This window comes from Pan troglodytes, chromosome 3 (genome assembly GCF_028858775.2).
Source record: "Pan troglodytes isolate AG18354 chromosome 3, NHGRI_mPanTro3-v2.0_pri, whole genome shotgun sequence".
NCBI lineage: Eukaryota > Metazoa > Chordata > Mammalia > Primates > Hominidae > Pan > Pan troglodytes.
Window position 1 is genome coordinate 26,880,364 of NC_072401.2, and position 20,117 is coordinate 26,900,480.

Sequence of the window (20,117 nt, forward strand, 5' to 3'; positions counted from 1 at the left end):
AATGTTCAAGGAAAGGAAATGCTTTATTGAATCTAATTGATTTTTGCTTCTTGTTTTTTTTTCCCCCATTATTCTTCAGGTTTTTTTGCCCACCTCCTTGTGTATATCTTATGGGCAGTGGATGGAAGAAAAAAAAAGAACAAATGGAACGCGATGGTTGTTCTGAACAAGAGTCTCAACCGTGTGCATTTATTGGGATAGGAAATAGTGACCAAGAAATGCAGCAGCTAAACTTGGAAGGAAAGGTAAATCAAGACTGCTAGTTCACCAGAAAGGGGCACCATGGTACCAGAATGTAGTTTTCATATTCATTTTTGTGGTGGAGATTTTTTTCTTTAATAACTATTGGTAACAATTTCTTGAATATATAAACTAGGACCAAAAAACATGCCTCTCAGATAGCTTTGGTCTAGTCACTCATGAAGCTTACGCTGCTGACATTGGAAGGTGGCATGCAGTAAGCTTCCCCAGCTTGCAAGCAGTTTTAGCAGACTATAAATCAGATTTCTATTGGAAGCCAGTAATAAATTTAGGAGGCTGATTGCTCATCTTCTGTTTGACAGAGGTTTATCAACAAAAATACATTGTTCAGTAATGTTTTACTCTGCTATTTTAATCTTAGTTTTATACTAGACACGATAATATATACATTGTGGAAAGCATTTATCTGGGTTATAACGATCATAAACGTTTACTTGACATCAGAGTGAAGCAGAGTGATACTGTAGACAAGAACAGCCACAGTTGGCTTTACGCAAATTTTAGTGCGTGGCAGGGGTTCTTCAATTAATTTTCTAGAGAAAACAATTTATCAGCTAGTTTTACTGATTATATTGTATGAATTTAGAAAGCAGTCAATCTAGATCTTTTTTTTTCTTCCCCCGGGACAGGGTTTTTACTCTGTCACCCATGCAGAAATGCAATAGTGCAATCTTGGCTGACTGCAACCTCCACCTCACAAGTAGCGGGACCATAGGTGTGTGTCACTATGTCCAGCTAACTTTTTTGTATTTTTTTGTAGAGATGGGGTTTCGCCATGTTACCTAGGCTGGTCTTGAACTCCTGAGCTCAAGCAATCCATCCACCTCAGCCTCCCAAAGTGCTGGGATTACGGGTGTGTGCCACCGTGTCCAGCCAATCTATACTTTTAGTATTGAAAGATAGTTTTTTATTCACTTAGAATTTAGCTATGGTTTTATTTTTCCTTGCTACTGTACTTTGGAAAATGGTTAGTTCTGATCTCAATGACTAAACATCTTCTAAAATAGCGCATAAACAGCTGTTTCATTATTTGATACATCTTTGTTGAATATTTTAGTGTTTGCTATGTTGTAGTTGGCACTAGGGATATGGGTTGGGAGTAGTGTTGGTGGAGGTGAGCTAGGGGATTTGTACTCTCAAATTGAATTTTAGTGATTTTACAGATAGTAGTACTACAGGTCTTAATGTCAACCTCCTTCAAATTTAGCTATTTGTATGTCATTTATATCTTTATAGTTTTTGTAAGTAAGATTTGTTGACTATGTATTTTAAATTAGATTTGGGATAATACTTATTACAATAAAGATTGTTTCATCTTAAACCACTAAAACTATTTCTAAATTATGATCCCTGAGCTAAAGTAACGAATATATTTAAGTGGTGGGTTGATCTAATAGATCTTAAGTCTTGTCTCATCTGTTTTCTTGTTACCTAGGAAGTCTCAGAGTTATATGTCTCCAGGCTTCACATGTAGACATTCAGTACTATGAATGAGTGGATCAGATAGGTAGTGAGAAGCCAGGGATTCTAGCTACCTGTGTGTATAACTGTTTAATCCCACTTCATTGCTCATTTTAACCAGTTCCAGCTTCCAGTAATTTTAAATGAGGTGATACCAAATAAACCAACCAGTAGTATCACTGCTTGCCTTTCGCAGCATTGTGGCTTAGTAGTGCCACATCTTAATTTTGTACCTTTAGGGGCTGCCTCAACATGGAGAGCTTTCTGCTGTTTTTCGTTATATCTTTCTTCAACTTCCACTAGTATACCCTTTCCCCAAGGCCTAGAAACTGGCAGAAGAGGAATAGAATACCTGAGAGCTTGAGCATTTAACTAGTATTTAAAATACCTCGTAATAGGTTAGTACAATGTCTGTAAGCCAAAATTATATGTTAATATTTAATTTTAAGGAAAAATTCTATTAGGGAAATTTATGTAAAGCAAGACTGGTGAGAGTTAGTAGAAGGCATCCCAGGCAGAAAAAAAACAATATAATCATGTGCTTAGAGCATAAAGGTATAAGAACATGGTTTTGACCAAGGTAGGCAAAGATGTCCTGAGCAGCGGATTCTGAGCTTCAGTGAGAGGCACTTTGCTCTTGTCTGCCTCACTTAAACTCCATTCGTGTAAGGAAATAGTCTGTTCATTGAGTGGTACAATTAGTTATTGAGAAATATGGGATATTCATTTTGCAATTTTTGGTGTTTATACTTATTTTAAATACTCACTGCAACAAAATTCTAGTATATCTAGCGCTTTAAATTTATGGTCATGACATTTGGCTGTATGTAGGTAATATGTTGGATCTTAGATTTTGTGTAATGTTTTTAATTTGTTAAAAAAATTTACATTTTTTATAGTCACAGCTAGGTAAGCTACGCAACAAGGATGACTTAGTTAACACTCTTGTGTTTTTCTTATTTTTAAACATCATATACTCTTGGTAACATTTTGTTTCTATAATTTAAACATTTCTGCAGTATCACTTTGCAGCATTAGATTTGGTATTTCTTCTTTCTTTCAGGGAAATGTCTTTTATTGCCTAAAGATCTTGTTTTCAAAGAGTATTTCTAGAGAGATGATTATATGCCATTTTCTCTTCTAGAATTCCGTTAGCTAATTTAACCTTTTGCAATAGCAAGGCAAATGTAATTTTAGTTTTATTTGCTTATTTTCTATGAGTCAGTGACTTTTTCCTTCTTTTCTTAATGGAATTTGAGTAGTTTGTGGTCAGTGGCCTTATAGTTTTTTAAAAATAATAGTTCCCATAAAATTATCTTGATTATGATTTTTGTGGATTCAAACTACTCATTGTAATTAGGCATATATTTCCTTTCTTTCCAAGGAGATATATGTGTGTTTGTTTTTTCCGAACAAAATGCAGTTCTTTTTGTGTAGGTATTATGATCCAACCTTCTTGGTTCTTTTTTTCCTTTCTTGTTTGCCAATATGTCTTATTTATGCTGGATTTCAGTATTTTCTCTTTCTGATATGGATCTTACCTTTTAATTTTAACACTCAAAAGCCATCTCAACATTTTTAAGCTTTCCCATTAGAATGTAATTACCTTCATTTAGATATAAATTTCATCTTTGCTTCCCATGACTGTCTGCTTTAGTACATTGATACCCATTTGCATAGACCTCGTCTTATGTTGCAGAAGAATTTCATTGTTTAGGCTTAATTTGACCTTCAATGCTGTCTGTCACTTTTAAGAGTATGGCCGACCTATGGGTATAGCAGCTCACAGATGCCATCTCTGAGTGCGTTAGAGATCTTGGGTGCAAGGAGTGATGTGACTGCAAAGTACTGTTGTTTTTTGTTTCTTTATCTTTATTCATTTTGAGACAGGGTGCCACCGTGCCGCCCAGGCTGGAGTGCGGTGGTGGGATCACGGCCCATTACAACCTCTGCCTCCTGGGCTCAAGCGACCGTCCCACCTCAGCCTCCTGAGTAGCTGGGACTACAGGCATGCACCACCATGCCTGGATAATTTTTGTGTTTTTCATAGAGATGGGGTTTCACCATGTTGCTCAGGCTGGTCTCAAACTTCTGGACTTAAGCAGTCTGTCCACCTTGGCCTCCCAAGTGCTGAGATTACAGGCATGAGCCACCACCCTGGCCTGTTTTTATTTATTACTATGATTGGCTTTATCTTATTTTTGCCTTCTACAGAGCAAAACCTCTCAAAGCTTTTACCAAACTTTTGATTTTTAAAAACTTAGTTAAATGTATAATGTTCAAGATGGCATCTAAATTTTCTTATATAGCTTTGCTATGAGAAATACAATAAACTATTGCAGTAGTTTTGTCTGCTACCGAGGCTGTCTGTGAGTAAAATTTTAAAGATAAAAACCTAGAAGTCGTTAACTGTTTCCTGAGTAGCATTTGCTCTGCTTTTTAAAAGGAAGATACAGGAGAGGTAGTTGAAGAAACTTGTTTAGCTGAATTTTAAAGTGGAATGTTGATCCTTTAAAAAATATAATTCGATACTTTAGATACTTATGCTGTGTTTCAGCATCATTTATCTTATCTGGAAAAGGACAATAATTTAGACCCCTCCCTGATTCACAGGGATCAAGAGAATAGGAAAGATTTTAGAATTGTTATATATAATATAAGCAGTAGCATTTTGAAGGGTCTTTGCTGTTTGTAAAGTGCTATATCTCTTTATCTTTTCAGTTATCAGAATTTAAATTCTGGTAAACTGACATAATGCCTTGAGCATTTTCTCTAGTACCTTTAAATTCAGTTCTTCTGGTGATACGTATGAATCGTCCTTTTGGGCAAAGTTAACCATTTTAAAAATAGTTCTTTAAAGTAATGCTTATATAATCTCTTTCTGGTTTAAGATATTTTATAATCATCCAGTTTGTCTATCATTGTTTTCCTCAATCTTATAAGTGATTACTCTAGTGTTCAGCTATATAAAGAAAAATATTTTATGCACTATTTTGAGAAGAACTACTGCTAAAATCTTTTACATAATTTCTTGAATTCTGATAGCTTTATTTTTTTTTTTTTGGAGAAAGTCATTGATTTTTTTTAACTGTAAAATTTATTTTAAAAGTTACTGCTGTAACGTTGAGTGATAATTCCATGACAGTTGTACAGCTATGTAAAACAAGAAAAGGCTGTTTTTTTAAATGGTCTTTTAAAGAGGATACAATAGATGACAATGTTTGTGTTCTACAGACTTTATAAGGAAGACTTTGTACTTTTCAGAAATCAATTTCAGTAATTTTTATAGTTGATAATTTTTATAGTTGGTTTTATCAGCTATCCCTTGGAATTGTTTTACTTATTACTTAAACCATGGCCATTCTGAGTTTTAGGTACTACATAAACAAACAAGGTTTTGCTGCTGTTAAAACTTTACTTTTCTTTCACAGAACTATTGCACAGCCAAAACATTGTATATATCTGACTCAGACAAGCGAAAGCACTTCATGTTGTCTGTAAAGATGTTCTATGGCAACAGTGATGACATTGGTGTGTTCCTCAGCAAGCGGATAAAAGTCATCTCCAAACCTTCCAAAAAGAAGCAGTCATTGAAAAATGCTGACTGTATGTATGCTTTTCTTATTTATCCCCAACTCCCACCATGAATTAATAAGACAGACTCTTTTTTAAATTAAAAATTGCCTTTTCAATAGCCAGTTAATTCTTTACTAATATTTTTGTGGCCCTCTTTATTGTCTCTCTTTTTTTAATCGTAAATCGACAGTATGTGGTCTAATGAAGCAGTTCTTAACCAGAGTTGGTTCCTTAATGCTCCCAGGGACATTCTGGGGAAATGGGAGATTTTCTCCTTCTGTTGTTACGGTGACTGGAGGGGGTGATGTTGGCTTTGGGTGTCTTGAGCCTGTGGTGCTGAATTGAATGTCCTGCAGTGTCCAAGGTAGTTCCCATTCCACAAAGAATTGATCTACCCACAATGTCAACAAGTACCCCTTTGAAAAACGCTACCAACTAAATGGGCTTTGGCAGGCCTTCCTGAGAATCTAAACACAATTTTTAATGTGGTTGCTCTGGCAGAGACTGCTGTCTCATCAGCCTATTTTTAGACTACCGAAGAAGTATGTTTGAATTATAAATTTAACCTCCACACCCATTTTTCTTTTTTTAACTTTTTATTATGGAGACTTTTCTTTTTTTTTTTTTGAGATGGACTCTTACTCTGTCGCCCAGGCTGGAGTGCAGTGGCAGGATCTCAGCTCACTGCAACCTCCACCTCCCGGGTTCAACCAATCCTCCCTGCCTCAGCCTCCTGAGTAGCTGGGATTATAGGTGCCCACCATCACGCCCGGCTGATTTTGTATTTTTTAGTAGAGATGAGGTTTCGCCATTTGGCCAGGCTGGTCTTGAACTCCTGACCTCAGGTGATCCACCCACCTCGACCTCCCAAAGTGTTGGGATTGCAGGCGTGAGCCACCATGCCTGGCTGAGACTTTCAAATTTATATAAAAGGGAGAAATTAGCCACCCAGCCTCAACAGGTTTTATCAATTCTGTTTCATTATCTCCATCACCACCAACACCTCTTCGTCTTCTAATTGCTGGAGTATTTTAATGTAAATCTCATGCTATCCTTTGAACCAAAATTTCTGCAATAGTGACTAATACATGCCCTTTTTTTTTGAAACATCATTATACGTAACAGTTGACAGCAGCTCTTTAGTGTCATCTAATGTCCTATTTCATGTACAGATTTATCAGATTGACCCAGAATGTCTTTTTATAGTTTTTTTGCTTTGTTTTGTTTTACAGTGGTTTGTTCAAACATGGATTCAGATAAGGTCCACACATTTTAGTCTGTAATAGTTTCTTCTCACCCTCTCTCACCTTTGTTTTCCTTCTATGTCATTTATTTGTTGAAGAAACTGGATCATTTTTCCTGTTGTGGAATTCCATATTCTGGGTTTGGCTGATTACATGTTTCTCTGTCTCTCTTATTTTCCATGAACTGGTGGTTAGACATAAAGACTTTCAGAACTGATTGGTAAAATATACATTTATTTCCATTGGATTGGAAGTCATAATATCTGATTATCCCCTTTTTTTTTTTGGTCATGTTAAGATTGATTATAGTAGTTCAGCTGTTGTAAGTCTATTCCACCCATAAAGTTCCTCAGCAAACTTTAACCTAATGGTTTTAATAGTCATTGATGATGTTTAAATCCATTTCATTAAATGCTGCAAAATGGTGATATTCTAATTTTTTAAATTCTAACTTCTGCATTCGTTAGCTGGAGTTTTTTCTACAAAGAGGGACTTTGCCATATCAGCTATTTGCTTCAATTGTAATATGTAATGAAAAGGCAGGATTAGCTGCTTGTTTACTCATTTGCAGAATAATAACATTCCTTGAAAGTGACCAGTGGGGTTTTAGGGTTTTTGTTTTGTTTGCTTTCTTTTCATTTTGTTTTATTATGAGCTCATGGTTTTTGTTGTTGTTGTTGTTATTGTTGTTGTTTTGTATTGGTTATATTTTAGTCCACTCAGTCCACTAATATCACTTAGTTTTTATTACGGAAAAATTTCAAACACTCTCAAGTAGACAGAGTTGCACCATACAATGAAACCTCTTATGTTCATTCTCTAACGTCAACAGTGATCTTAACATTCAACCAATCTTATCTTCATCTATACCTGTACTCCAGCCCCACTTTCTTCTGCCCTTATTTTACTTTGATGCATATCCAATCAGTGTTCAAATTTAAAATGGTCTAAAATATTATTTTAAAAATCAGATTGCTTGAATCAAAATTCAGATCTACCACTTAGTACAGTTTATATTGTGACATGTCCTTGAGTATAATCTATGGACACCCCCTCAACTCTTGCAATTTATTTAAGTAAGTTGAAACATTTAGTCACTAGAGATTTCCACGTACTAGATTTTGCTGATTTCATTTATTTGGTATAGTTTAATGTATTTTCTGTAAATTGGTAGAGTCAAAAAGAAATAGAGCGTGGGCCTAGTTGGAAAGACAGATTTCATTCAGTACTATTGCAATAGGGGAAAATAGAACCAAGTTCCATTTCAGAATACAACAAAGACACTTGGGGATGAAGCAGAGTGAGAGGGTCAATGGATGGAAACTTTCTAAAAGGAGACATCAAAGGTAGAAGGTTTCTTTCTGACCTGACTTAGGATTCCTGCTAAAGGCAGGCCAAGGTGATCATAGATCCAGAGTGGGAGATAGTTTAGGAGGATTCTTACTATATATAACTGAGCTAAACAGACTGATGACGGGGCTCAAGGACAAATACTAGTTGATTGCTCAGAGCAGCCTGCTTAAAAGTATGGTCAAGGAGAGAATCTTTAGTCTAGAATGGTGATCAGATTTAAGTTTGTTGTCCTTTGGTTCTTGTTTTCTTTCTGAAAAGCAAGACCTGCTTCAAAGGTGGTGGTGTGCTCTCCTGCGCTAGGAGGTATATTATGTCTTGTATTCAGGCTATTTGCATTTCAGATTACACAGTTTTATATAACTGCTTTAACTTTGTGTTTGTACTGAATATTAGTTTCTTGATGGCAGAGAACATATTTCACTTTCAGAATGTTTTTCTGCTTACATGGATTTATTTTCAAGAAATTTCATACAGTACTTTATTTAGAAGAAAGCAGAATTTTCTAAAATCACAGTATGCAGAGGCATTTACCATCAACTCTGACAAACATCCTTCTGGTCCCTTTTCTATGCATGTATTTTGTGGAATTGGATGCAAACACATATTAAAAATATATACATTTGCCTACTGGAACCACAGCATACAGAGTATTTTATAGTCTGCTTTTCCATTCAGTGATATTCCAGGAAAATATTTTCTTATCAGTGTGTTTAGATACACATCCTTTAAATAGGTCATCATTTAAATTTCTACTGTCTAACATTATTTTAAAAGTAAGTTTTTCTCTAATAATCAGCACCACATTAAACATACTGTGTAGCTTTCACTTTAAAATTATTTTTATGGACATTTGATATCATTAGCTTGACATTATTAATAACAGTTACCTTGACTTTTTGATATCATCTGTACTGTCTTGGAAAGTGAAAATATTTGTCAAACTGTTAAATGATAAGAAAGAATAATTATACACTGCCAAGCAGAATTTCCTTCTTTTGCTCCCTCCCCACCTTCTGCTCCAATCACATAAATAAGAGCTGTTTTTTCTTTGCAGTATGCATTGCCTCAGGAACAAAGGTGGCTCTGTTTAATCGACTACGATCCCAGACAGTTAGTACCAGATACTTGCATGTAGAAGGAGGTAATTTTCATGCCAGTTCACAGCAGTGGGGAGCCTTTTTTATTCATCTCTGTGAGTATAAAAGTGTGCATTTAATGTTTTTAGTGTGAAATTGTTAAAATCTTTTGATGAGATACATGGATATATTAAGTTTTGTCATTTGCCTAATCATAAAATAAATTTTAAAAGATGACAATTTGATTTATTTTTCCACCTACTGCAGTGGATGATGATGAATCAGAAGGAGAAGAATTCACAGTCCGAGATGGCTACATCCATTATGGACAAACAGTCAAACTTGTGTGCTCAGTTACTGGCATGGCACTCCCAAGATTGGTATGGCTCTACTTTTGCTTTAGTGATAATGTGAAGTAAAAATTAATTCCTTAAACAGGAAAATCACAACATTCAAATGGAAAAACACACCTCAGTTTTATGCTTTTTAATTTTAAAAGGTATGTTAGTAATCAGTGCTGTTTATAATTGACAGTTATGCTCTACCTTATTTCAGAAATGCTTTAAGGTAATAGCCAGTTTTTACAAGTACATTCTTAATGATTTTTTCTTAAATGATTTCCAATATATTTTGGTGGCAATTTCCTTTTTGGCTGTTTATCTGAAGATGTTCAGTAGAGGGCACTATAAATTACATTTCTTTTCTTTACTAATGCGGATAAACCGTATTCATTTTTTTGTGGTACCTGCCATATCCCAATGTAGGACCAAGTTTGCAAACAGAAGACATTCTTATTTCTTTTGAAATATAAGCGTAATTTTTGTTAGCTTACTCTCTCACAAGAAGATAGATTTATTAAAACTGAAATAAAATTGGTATTTCTAACTGGGAGCAGGGCATAGGATTTAGGGCTTTTGTTCAATAGAAGACAGTGAAACTCGGCCACGCATGGTGACTCACACCTGCAATCCCAGCACTTCAACAGGTGAAGGCAGGAGAAGGAGAGGTGACTAGCCCTGGCATCACTTGAGCTCAGGAGTTCGAGACTAGTCCTGGCAACATGGTCAGACCGTCTTTACCACTGACCGCCCCCCCCCCCCAAAAAAAAAATTAGCCAGGCATGGTGGTGCACACCTGTACTCTCAAGCGTAAGTGGGAGGATCACTTGAGCTCGGGAGGTCAAGGCTGCAATGAGCGGTGATCGTACCACTGGACTTTAGCCTGGGCAACAGAATGAGATCCTATCTCAACAACCACAAAAAAGGAGATCTTGAAATTGTAAAAACTACTTTTGTTAGTAAAATGAAAACAAAAGTCCTCTATAGTGCCACCACCCTCCCAATTTTCCCTCTCCTTTTCTCAAACAATATAATTTATTTATATTCAAGATGAAGGGGATTTATGAGTAAGTTTGATTCAAGGTCAGACTGAAGAGGTTGGGTGAGTAGAAGAACATTTAGTATTAATGTTCCTAAACATGCCTTCTATTTATCTTTTTGGTGCAATATTCCACTGGCTTATATTTTCTGGGGTCATTTCAGCAGAGGCTGGTTTGATCTACAGTTTTCTAAGCCAGTGATTCATTTCTTTGTTACTGTTTTTTTTTTTTTTTTTACCCTCTGTCATGATTGTACAAGGTGATTTTATTTCCCATGTCAATGCAATAAGCTAGAAGACATGAAGTATAGTAATAGTAATCTGTAAAGCTTTGCAGCTGAGACAAATTATAATAAAAAGGGTAACGTTAGGGAATGAAGGGCATGAAAAACAGAGCAGGAGACAGAAGCAAGCAAAAAATCTGAATCAGCATTTATTCATTTTTTTCCTCTTCTCATTCATTTCCTCTGTTCCAAGGATGATGTTCATTTGCTTTGGTGTTAAATGCTTGTACTGCAGAAGCACAACTTAGGAGGATGATTCTGATCACCAATAGTTTATAATACAAACCACTTAGAAGACAGACCCAAATTTAAAACAGTGTTTTCATTTACAGTTGTTTATAAAGTACCAGTAGCCTGCCTTGCTTGAAAGTCATTAATTGAGGTTTTTACACTCAAAACTGTATGGCTTTATATAAAAATGTTGCAACGAAAAATTAACTTATTAGAAAAAGTTGCAGTACCATTATTAAGACGCTGATACATAAATCTTTCCAGGGGTTTCATGACAGGAATTCTGACATGCAAAGTCGAGTGCCTCTCGTCATGGAGTTTACATTTTGATAGAGTGATAAGCCAAATACCCATGTAAAGGATTTATGTAGTGATGAAAAAACAAAACAAGATAATAAAGGGATAGAGAATTGGAGGAGCGCTTAGAGAGGTCAGGGAAGTCTTTTTGAAGTCGCAGTATTTGAAGAGAGCCCAGAATGAAGTCAAAGAACCGGTAATTGAGTGAGGAGCATTTCAGGCAAACAGAACAAGTACAGAACTGAAGGCAGGGGATGTATGATGACTAGTAAAGAAACCAGTGGAGCTGGAGCGGAGGGAGGAGAGGTCAAGTGGCAGGAACTGAATCTGTAAGGTTAGCACTAAGCAAGACCTTGTAGGATCCCTCTCTGTATCTAGGGTAAGGACTTCATATTATCTCTGCATGTTAGAAGGCCACTGGAGGATTTTAAACGGGGCACGATGGCCTATTTTTGTTTAGAAGTATATGTGTGGCTGCTGTGTGGAGAAGAGAGCATAGCAATGCGGCCGTGGAAGCAGAGAGACAGGTGCTTGGATTGTTGTCATAATTGAGGCAAGAGTTGATGCTATCTTAGACCCAGGATCATAGTATTAAGGTGGTGAGGGGTGACTGATTTGTTGGAAAGTGGACCTGACAGAATTTGCTGGCAGATTGGATGGTTGGGTGTGAGAGAAAGCAAGGCATCAAGGGTGACTCTTAAGGTTTTTGGATTGAGTGAATGCTGGTGCCATTTATTGACCTAGATGAGTTGGGGAAGGATCAAGTTTAGGAGGGAATCCAAAAATCTGTTTTCGATATGCTAAGCTTGAGGTGCCTGTTAGACATCGTAAGTGGAAATGTTGAATAGGTAGTTAAGTGTACATACAAGTTGAATGCAGGAGAGAAGATAAGTCTGGAGATAATAAATTTGGGAGTTGTCAACCTTTAAATTTTTAAACAGTATAGATTATAAAGAGAGGAAAAGAGGGCTGAGAACTCAGCTCTGGGCATTTTAAAGGTCAGTTGGAGCAGTTGTGGTCCTGAAAGCAAAATGTGTTGAGAGCTTCTGAGAAAATGAAGTAAAATGAGGGCAGAAAAGTGCCGTGAGATGCATCTGTCTGGAAATCCTTGGTGGCTTTGAAAAGCAGTTGTAGTGGCGTCTTTGAAATAAAAGGTTGGAGAGATTGCAGGAGATTGGACAGTGAGGAAGAGGCGTTTGCAGAGAAACAGGTAGTGAGAGGGAGGGACAGGAGCATGTAGTCAGTGTTTTCTTTACTTTTGATTTTGAGATGAGAGATAGTTATGTTTGTATGTTGTTGGAAGTGATCAATAGAAAAGGAAACAGAGTAAAAGTTCTGTGTCAAATTTTGCTCTTCATCATGATCATCTACTTAGCCATTACCTTCTAGGTGTCAAGTGTCATATAGGGTTTGATAGTATTATCTTTCAGATATTCATGTGTTTTGTAGACTAGTTGGGTTATAAGCTTTAGAGATCAGTTGGACAGGCAGCCAGCCCTGGGATCAGGACATATTCTGGTCCTTCAGCTACTAAACTGGTAATTTTGAGCAATTTATCTGACCTTTCTAAGCCCATTTTGTAATCTGTAAAATGAGTTTGATTTTGTTATGTTTTTAAATACGTAAGTTTTGGATAATGGATATAAGATGTTTGCACTGACAGTAGCCTTCCAGAGATTTTTCCCTTTGATGTTGGAGTATTTGTCATTTTATGCATATTATTGGAAAATATCATTAGAACTTGCTGTTCAAAATATGGTCTGTAGGCCAGCAGCATTAACATCAACTGGGATTTTGTTAGAAATGCAGAATATCAGGCCCCACAAGAGTCCTGCTAGATCAGAACCTGTGTTTTTCACAAGAACCCCAGCTCATTTGTGTGCACATTAATGTTTGAAAAACACTGATCTAGAAAACAAGTGCCTGCCTGATTTTTTTTTTTTAGATGTTCAGGGAAGAGGGTAACAGTTTCTACATTCTGCCATGCTTGCAATCTAAAAGTGTTTTTTATTCCTAGTCTTTTTGTTTGTGAATGTTTTTATATATGTAGGCATAGGACAAATAACTGTGATGTATTATTATGCAGTATATAACTTCTGTGTACTTTTGATGTTTTACACAAGGAAAATCCTTTCCATGTGTGGATGACCTTTTATTTCTTAATTGTTAAATATAGATAATTAGGAAAGTTGATAAGCAGACCGCATTATTGGATGCAGATGATCCTGTGTCACAACTCCATAAATGTGCATTTTACCTTAAGGATACAGAAAGAATGTATTTGTGCCTTTCTCAAGAAAGAATAATTCAATTTCAGGTATGTTTTTAAATTACTGGTGAAATCTAAAATGTACAAACTGTGAGGTTAGCAGCTTGCAAAAATATGAAATTTTCATTTGCTGTTAATTATATACAAATACATGAAGCTATACACAGATATTTATCTCAGGTATGAGCATCCTTAACACACAATCCTCAGACATGCAAGCAATCCTTCCTCAAGGAAGAACTCAAAATTATGAAAATGTTCTCAGAGAAAACAGTTAACATCTGGTTCCAGGGTTCTTAATTGAAGAACAAAGAGCCCCTCAGGATATCCAAAAATAGATTTTCAGTGCTCATTGAATCCTCTGAAATTGTGTGCCAACATTGTATAGATGAAGCATTTTTCTGGGTGAAGGCTCAAAATCTCATCAGATTTACGTCGTGGTTTCCGAAGATAGTAATGATGACATGCTTTGAAAGCTAATGTTTTACATTTACTCAGAAGGCTTTCATGAGGTTATGACATGGGCAGATGATTTAATAAGACAGTTATAGTTTCATGTGAAACTCCTTTGCAGAGAGATGCCCACACACACTGATGGGCATGCTGAGTCCCTGGTCTAGGTGTGTTAAGGTAGGGGTAGGGGCTTTGCCTTCCCATCATGATTCCCTCCCATGGAACATGCATAAGCTTCTAGCTGTTGCCTAAGCATGAGGAGTCCCATTCTCTTTCTTAGGAGTCCTTGAAGAGTTTTAAACAGCCATTTACATCACAGATATTGATCTGCTGTTAATGAAATTGTACCTGCATTGGTATACTCACAATGGTTGTTCTGAAAGGTATTATTATTTAGTATGTCACTGAAATAGTTTGTATTATAAGAAAAACTGCTGTCTATGGGGTTTCTGTATTAGCATTCTGTTTGTGTTTATGTAGGGATTGGCAAAGCACCATGCTTTAGAAAGTTTATAAGTTTTTACTGAGTTATCTTTCTTATTAACTCTTGTCTGAGGGTTACTTGGTAAAATTTTCTTATCCTATTAATACAAACTGTATAAAACTTAGTTTCTAAACTTCTTTCTTTATTAGGCCACTCCATGTCCAAAAGAACCAAATAAAGAGATGATAAATGATGGCGCTTCCTGGACAATCATTAGCACAGATAAGGCAGAGTATACATTTTATGAGGGAATGGGCCCTGTCCTTGCCCCAGTCACGCCTGTGCCTGTGGTAGAGAGCCTTCAGGTGAGAACGCCTAGTCCAAGTTGGCCTTCAGCTCTTTGCAGCTACTCTCAGCTGTGACCTGGCATCATTTCATTTCATGGGAGTTTTGATTTTTCTCCAATCGTCTGATTAGGGGATTTTTATATACACCATTTGTTGATTTAAAGAAAAAAAACAAAATTAGGAGGAGCGTACTTGCCAGAAAATTTAAATGTAAATAAACTTGTATGTTATCTTGAAATGTTTTTAGCTAGCTTTGTAATAAAAAACATTTTAATTGCCCTTTTTTAAAAAAAACAAATGAAAGTTGAATGAGAATCTAATTTGTGTACTTTAATGAAAAATGAAAAGTTTTCTCAGTGTTGTGATTTTCTGTGAATTGCAGTTGAATGGCGGTGGGGACGTAGCAATGCTTGAACTTACAGGACAGAATTTCACTCCAAATTTACGAGTGTGGTTTGGGGATGTAGAAGCTGAAACTATGTACAGGTACTTGATAAAACTTTTTGCATCATCCAGAGGTTGTGAGGGGTGTGGGTACAGGAGATTCTTTCCTGGCATTGATTGTAATGTATTAAACAACCTTGTGTTAAGTCTCATTTTTAACATGTACTTTGCTTTTTAAAGTGTTTTTAAGTGATTTCTATTTCCTCCTCAGGTGTGGAGAGAGTATGCTCTGTGTCGTCCCAGACATTTCTGCATTCCGAGAAGGTTGGAGATGGGTCCGGCAACCAGTCCAGGTTCCAGTAACTTTGGTCCGAAATGATGGAATCATTTATTCCACCAGCCTTACCTTTACCTACACACCAGAACCAGGGCCGCGGCCACATTGCAGTGCAGCAGGAGCAATCCTTCGAGCCAATTCAAGCCAGGTGCCCCCTAACGAATCAAACACAAACAGCGAGGGAAGTTACACAAACGCCAGCACAAATTCAACCAGTGTCACATCATCTACAGCCACAGTGGTATCCTAACTACCGTCTTTTTGCTAGGACTTAAACTGACTTGAGTGTGGCAAAAAGTTAACAAAAAAGGAGAAAAAATGAACAATCGTTTGTGGTTTCTTGGGAAAACTTTTCATACCAGGTGATACTATTCAAAAACCCCGTTGTCTCCCTGCAAGTGCTGATTTGAAATGCAGAAGCCACAGTAAAAAAAAAAAAAAGAAAAAAAGAAAAAAAGAAAAAAAAAATCAAAATGTATAAATATTGGAAATCAAGTTTTTCAGCTGTTTTGTTGGTTGGTTGGTTTGTTTTTGTTTGGTTTTGTTTAAATGGGCAAGAAGTGAATAATGTGGCTGGAATACAAGTTGAACAAACTAGAAGACACAAATCTAACATAGTTTTTATGGACCAAGGAACTTGTATATTGTATAAGCTTTAGTAAAAGGTACATTTTCACCATACCTTTTTTTATATCACGGTATTATAGTACACCTTGTTACCAAATAGGTTGTTCCCTTCCCCACCCACCTTTGAGCTTTTGCTCTAAAATACATTCAGGTTCCAAGCCTGACCATCCTTGTTTAATCTATCATACTCTTCCAGGTTTTTTTTTTTTTGGTCTAAGGCTGGAACTTTTTTCTTTTTTTTCAGCTGAAGTCTTATGACTTTTCATGAGTCAAAATTGTTTGGATTTCAGCAAGTCAAATCTTGTAAAGGCCTGCATATTTTTTTTAAGATTATATGAAGTCTGTGCAAAAGCTTTAAAAAAATGCCTCTGCCTTGCCTGCAATACATGCAATGTATGTTAACTTAGTCTCTCTTCTCAGACACTGTTGGTAGTTATTTCTGTGTTTTCCTTTTTTTAAAAAAAAATATGGACTTATTGTGGTTATCCAAGAGGTTCTAACATTCACATGCAATTTGGTGTGGCCATTTAGCTATTAATGAGTTAATGGCGCAGAACTTGTTGATATTTGAAGTGTTCTCTCCCCTTTTCCCATGACGTAAATACATATGTGTGTTCCAGGATTTGTTCAGGTTTTTCCCCCCTCCTAATCTTGTACATAACTTGTATTATGTGTAAGTTAAACATTTTATTTTGAACTTGGAATGTTCCCAGTGATTTCATTCAGCAGGGTATTTTCTGCCTTGTTGGCAAGTGACAAAAAATCTGGGAAGTATTTGCTACCAGTTGGTAGATGGTGCCCTTAATGGTAGAATGAGGAAAATGTCCGCAAAAGCATGTTTTATTATCTTTACTTTTTTGGGGGGTTGGAGGGGGTAGCCTAGCCAGAACATCATTGTAATCTTAAAACATAAGATGCTTTTATTAGATGATCAACTAAAATAGCTGGAAGACAGTACTTTAGAAACAGATAGTTGTAAGATTATAAAATGCAAATGTAACTTATGTTTTCATTTTTTTCTCTGCCTTTTTTGTTTGTTTGTTTTCTCTTTTCCAGTACTGAGCATCTCCACAAATGTCTCCTAACTCAGAAAATGTTTCTTTTCTTTTCAGTTGAGATTTGGTTGCATTCAGGGTTGTAGGTTGGCCTTGCTTGCTAACCCCGCCGGTTTTACCGTGCTTTCATTCCTGAACTTTGTTTATGCCTTTGTTTGGTTTCTTCGAAATTGCAGCAGACTCATTGGGCTACATTTAGTACAGGAACCACGTGTGTAATGTTATACAACACAGTCTAGTAATACAATCATCCCTCTTAGAGTAAAAACTACCTCTAGATTGTGGTAAGCTTTTACTGTCCCATAAAACAGGAGCCACAGTACCTTATAAATGCAAAACTGTAACTTCCTACAGTGTTTCCCTACAGAAGATTGTCTTTCTGGTGTCCTGGGCTGTTTTGAAAAAGTTTCCATTAATAGACTTTTTAGAAATTATTATTAGTAGCATTTTTTTTTTCCAGCTTTGCTGTCTTCATCACTCACTCTATGCTCAGACTATGCCACTGTAAATATTCTTCCTAACATCTTTAAATCGCCTTTTCCTCAGTTTTCAAGGGGAAGGTCATTTGTAAAGCACGTTAGGTGGTTAAATCAGTTATTGCGGTTTTCTCTTACTGCAAGCCTTTTTAATCACCCCCAGGCTGCATTTTATTCTATATCGCCTTTTTTCTTCAAATCTGCTCCAATCACTCACTTCTCTCTTATAAGCTAATCCTGCCTCACACCTTAAATCTGTTTCAGTGATCAAGGGCAGAACTCATTGTGGCCTTATCTTTCTTTGTTGTAACTGTTCACTGTCTCTTTCTTACAGACCACTTATTTCTGAGTAGTAGTTATTCCTCTCTATGGAGTCATGGCAGGAGTCATTACACAGTGCTTTTGTTCAGAGCATGGACATGTTCCTAGTGCTGCTTTGCTTTAACGGCCACAAGTTTCCTCTACTTCCTAGGTTTGGTATTTAGTTAAGGAATCATATTAAATTAACCAATAACAAAAGAGATACTTTTGAAGAACAAACTATTCCTTACCCATTTTTGTAGCTCAAAAATAATTTTTCAAGTTCATGACCTTATTAAAATGAACTTGTGCTTTTTTAACAAACGTTTATGTTTTATTTTGATAGTTTCTTTCCGTAAGATAATTGAAATATTATACTGTAAACCCTTTTCTTTTCTTTTTTTGAAAAGTCCAAGAATGTACTTATACAGGCATTTTTCCCCACCTATTTTTGGCCATTCTCATACCACAGACTAAAGAGTGAAATGATTTGTCCATTGTAGCTTATTGTTTATCAGTAGTTCTTTTGTCAGCTGCTTACATTTTTTCTTTCATGGTTTTGTGAATCATTTTCAGTATGTAATTTATAGGAACCTTGTCCTCTGGTTATAGTAGACTGTGTGCCCTCCTACAGTGATGGCATTATTAGACATGCTGGTCATTTACCCTCAGAAAGACTCTCTTATTAGAATGGTGAGTGCTTCAGTTATAGTATGTTTGAATTTTTAAAAAATTCTGTTTTAGAAATGTATCTTATGCTCTCATGACTATGCAGTTTCTAAACATACACATAGAAGCTGAGTCTCTGATCCAATATGTTTTTATTTGTTCCATTTAATTTATCACATAGATTGGGAAGGCAAGCTAAAAGCCTTAAAAATGCCCTTTATATTTTGAGTGATTTCAGCGTTGAACACTAGTATACTATCTAAATTTGCTGCTCACTTTCTTTAAACTGTGGCAATTAAAGGCATGCTTATACATGACTTAATCGTGAAATGTTTGTCACTCTTACTGCACAGACTTATCTGCAATCATAACTGGTTAGTTTTTTTGTTTTGTTTTGTTTTATTGTTTTTAATGAAACTGGTACCATCTGTGCTTTCACAAAAAACTTCCAATGCCATTTTTGAGAACTGACCTAACTAGTCATGCTAACCAGAAAATCCACTGGGGAGGAGGTTCCTTTTGAAACAAAATGCTGTTCAGTTAGTAACCAAGTTACTTTGATTGCAAAAGCAGCTGTGTTTCTGATGAGTACTGAACAAATGTGTGTAATTTTCTGTGCCAGACTTATGACTTTGTTTTCAAGCACTGTAATGTGGGATGGATGGTTAGAAACAATAATATATTAGGGTTTCTGTTTAACCCTTTCAGGACTGAACTGTATCTCCTTTTGTTAATTTTCCCCTGTGTTGTGATAAATGTTTGCCAGCATTCAGTACTGTGTTGGTCCAGATGTAGGTTTATATGCTCATTTTTAGCTTATTTCTTGTACCTTGCAGCATGCTCTACGCATTCAGTCCTTAAGGGGTTTATTTTACAAACTGTGCGCCTGTAAGGTTTATTAGCAATAAGATAGAAAATTGAGCAAGTTTATACCATAATTTTGTAGAAAAAAGAATCTGCTCAGTTCCATATTTCATCCATGAAAAACTTGCAATACGAGCAGTTTCAAGGAATAAATAAAAAGGAAATGTAAACCATTGTAAAAGTCTTCTGTCGAATGTGCCTGATGCATGTATTATCGTCTTTTATTTCAGAATACTTCATAAAGATAAAATTAAATTCTATATTATAGTTGGTGTATTTACAGTCTTACCATGTACATCACATCAAAGTGATAGCTCTACTAATTTAATTTCCTTGTCAATGTTTTCAACTATATAGTGCTTTAAAGAGATTTTTTTCCCGCGTGTAAATGGTGAAATGGGCTTTGTCACTCAAGGGTCATATCTCTCAAATCAGAATCATTTAAAGCTGATTGCAACAAAATTTGAGAATATTACTTAGCAATAACTTGCTTTTCCAATATAAGATGGTCATTTTGTCGGGTATAGGAAGGAACACATAATAGTTTGCCTTTGAGGGGTGGTCGGTGGGTCCTAGAAGTGGGGATAGTATTCTTTAATATGAAACAAAGTTAAATGGGGAAGTTACATCATTTTTTTTTTTTTTTTGAGATGGGGTCTTGCTCTGTTGCCCCTGAGCTGGAGTGCAGTGGCACAGTCCTGGCTCACCACAACCTCTGCCTCCCGAGTTCAAGTGATTCTTCTCCCTCAACC

At 36.2% G+C, this 20,117-nt stretch overlaps 1 protein-coding gene across 7 annotated transcripts in view; it reads left to right on the forward strand.

The window, feature by feature from the left end:
• The window catches only part of RBPJ (recombination signal binding protein for immunoglobulin kappa J region), a 115,625-nt gene extending 96,076 nt beyond the window's left edge, over positions 1-19,549 (forward strand). For all 7 annotated transcript variants that reach the window (XM_001166354.7, XM_054682815.2, XM_517135.8 and 4 more), the window contains 8 exons: positions 80-245; positions 5,154-5,328; positions 8,950-9,087; positions 9,239-9,351; positions 13,337-13,477; positions 14,516-14,671; positions 15,036-15,139; positions 15,309-19,549. In XM_001166354.7, the coding sequence (XP_001166354.2) occupies positions 80-245; positions 5,154-5,328; positions 8,950-9,087; positions 9,239-9,351; positions 13,337-13,477; positions 14,516-14,671; positions 15,036-15,139; positions 15,309-15,624 (1,309 nt within the window). In that variant the 3' untranslated portion in view covers positions 15,625-19,549. The remainder of the gene's footprint in view (positions 1-79; positions 246-5,153; positions 5,329-8,949; positions 9,088-9,238; positions 9,352-13,336; positions 13,478-14,515; positions 14,672-15,035; positions 15,140-15,308) is intronic.
• Positions 19,550-20,117: the final 568 nt, after the last annotated feature.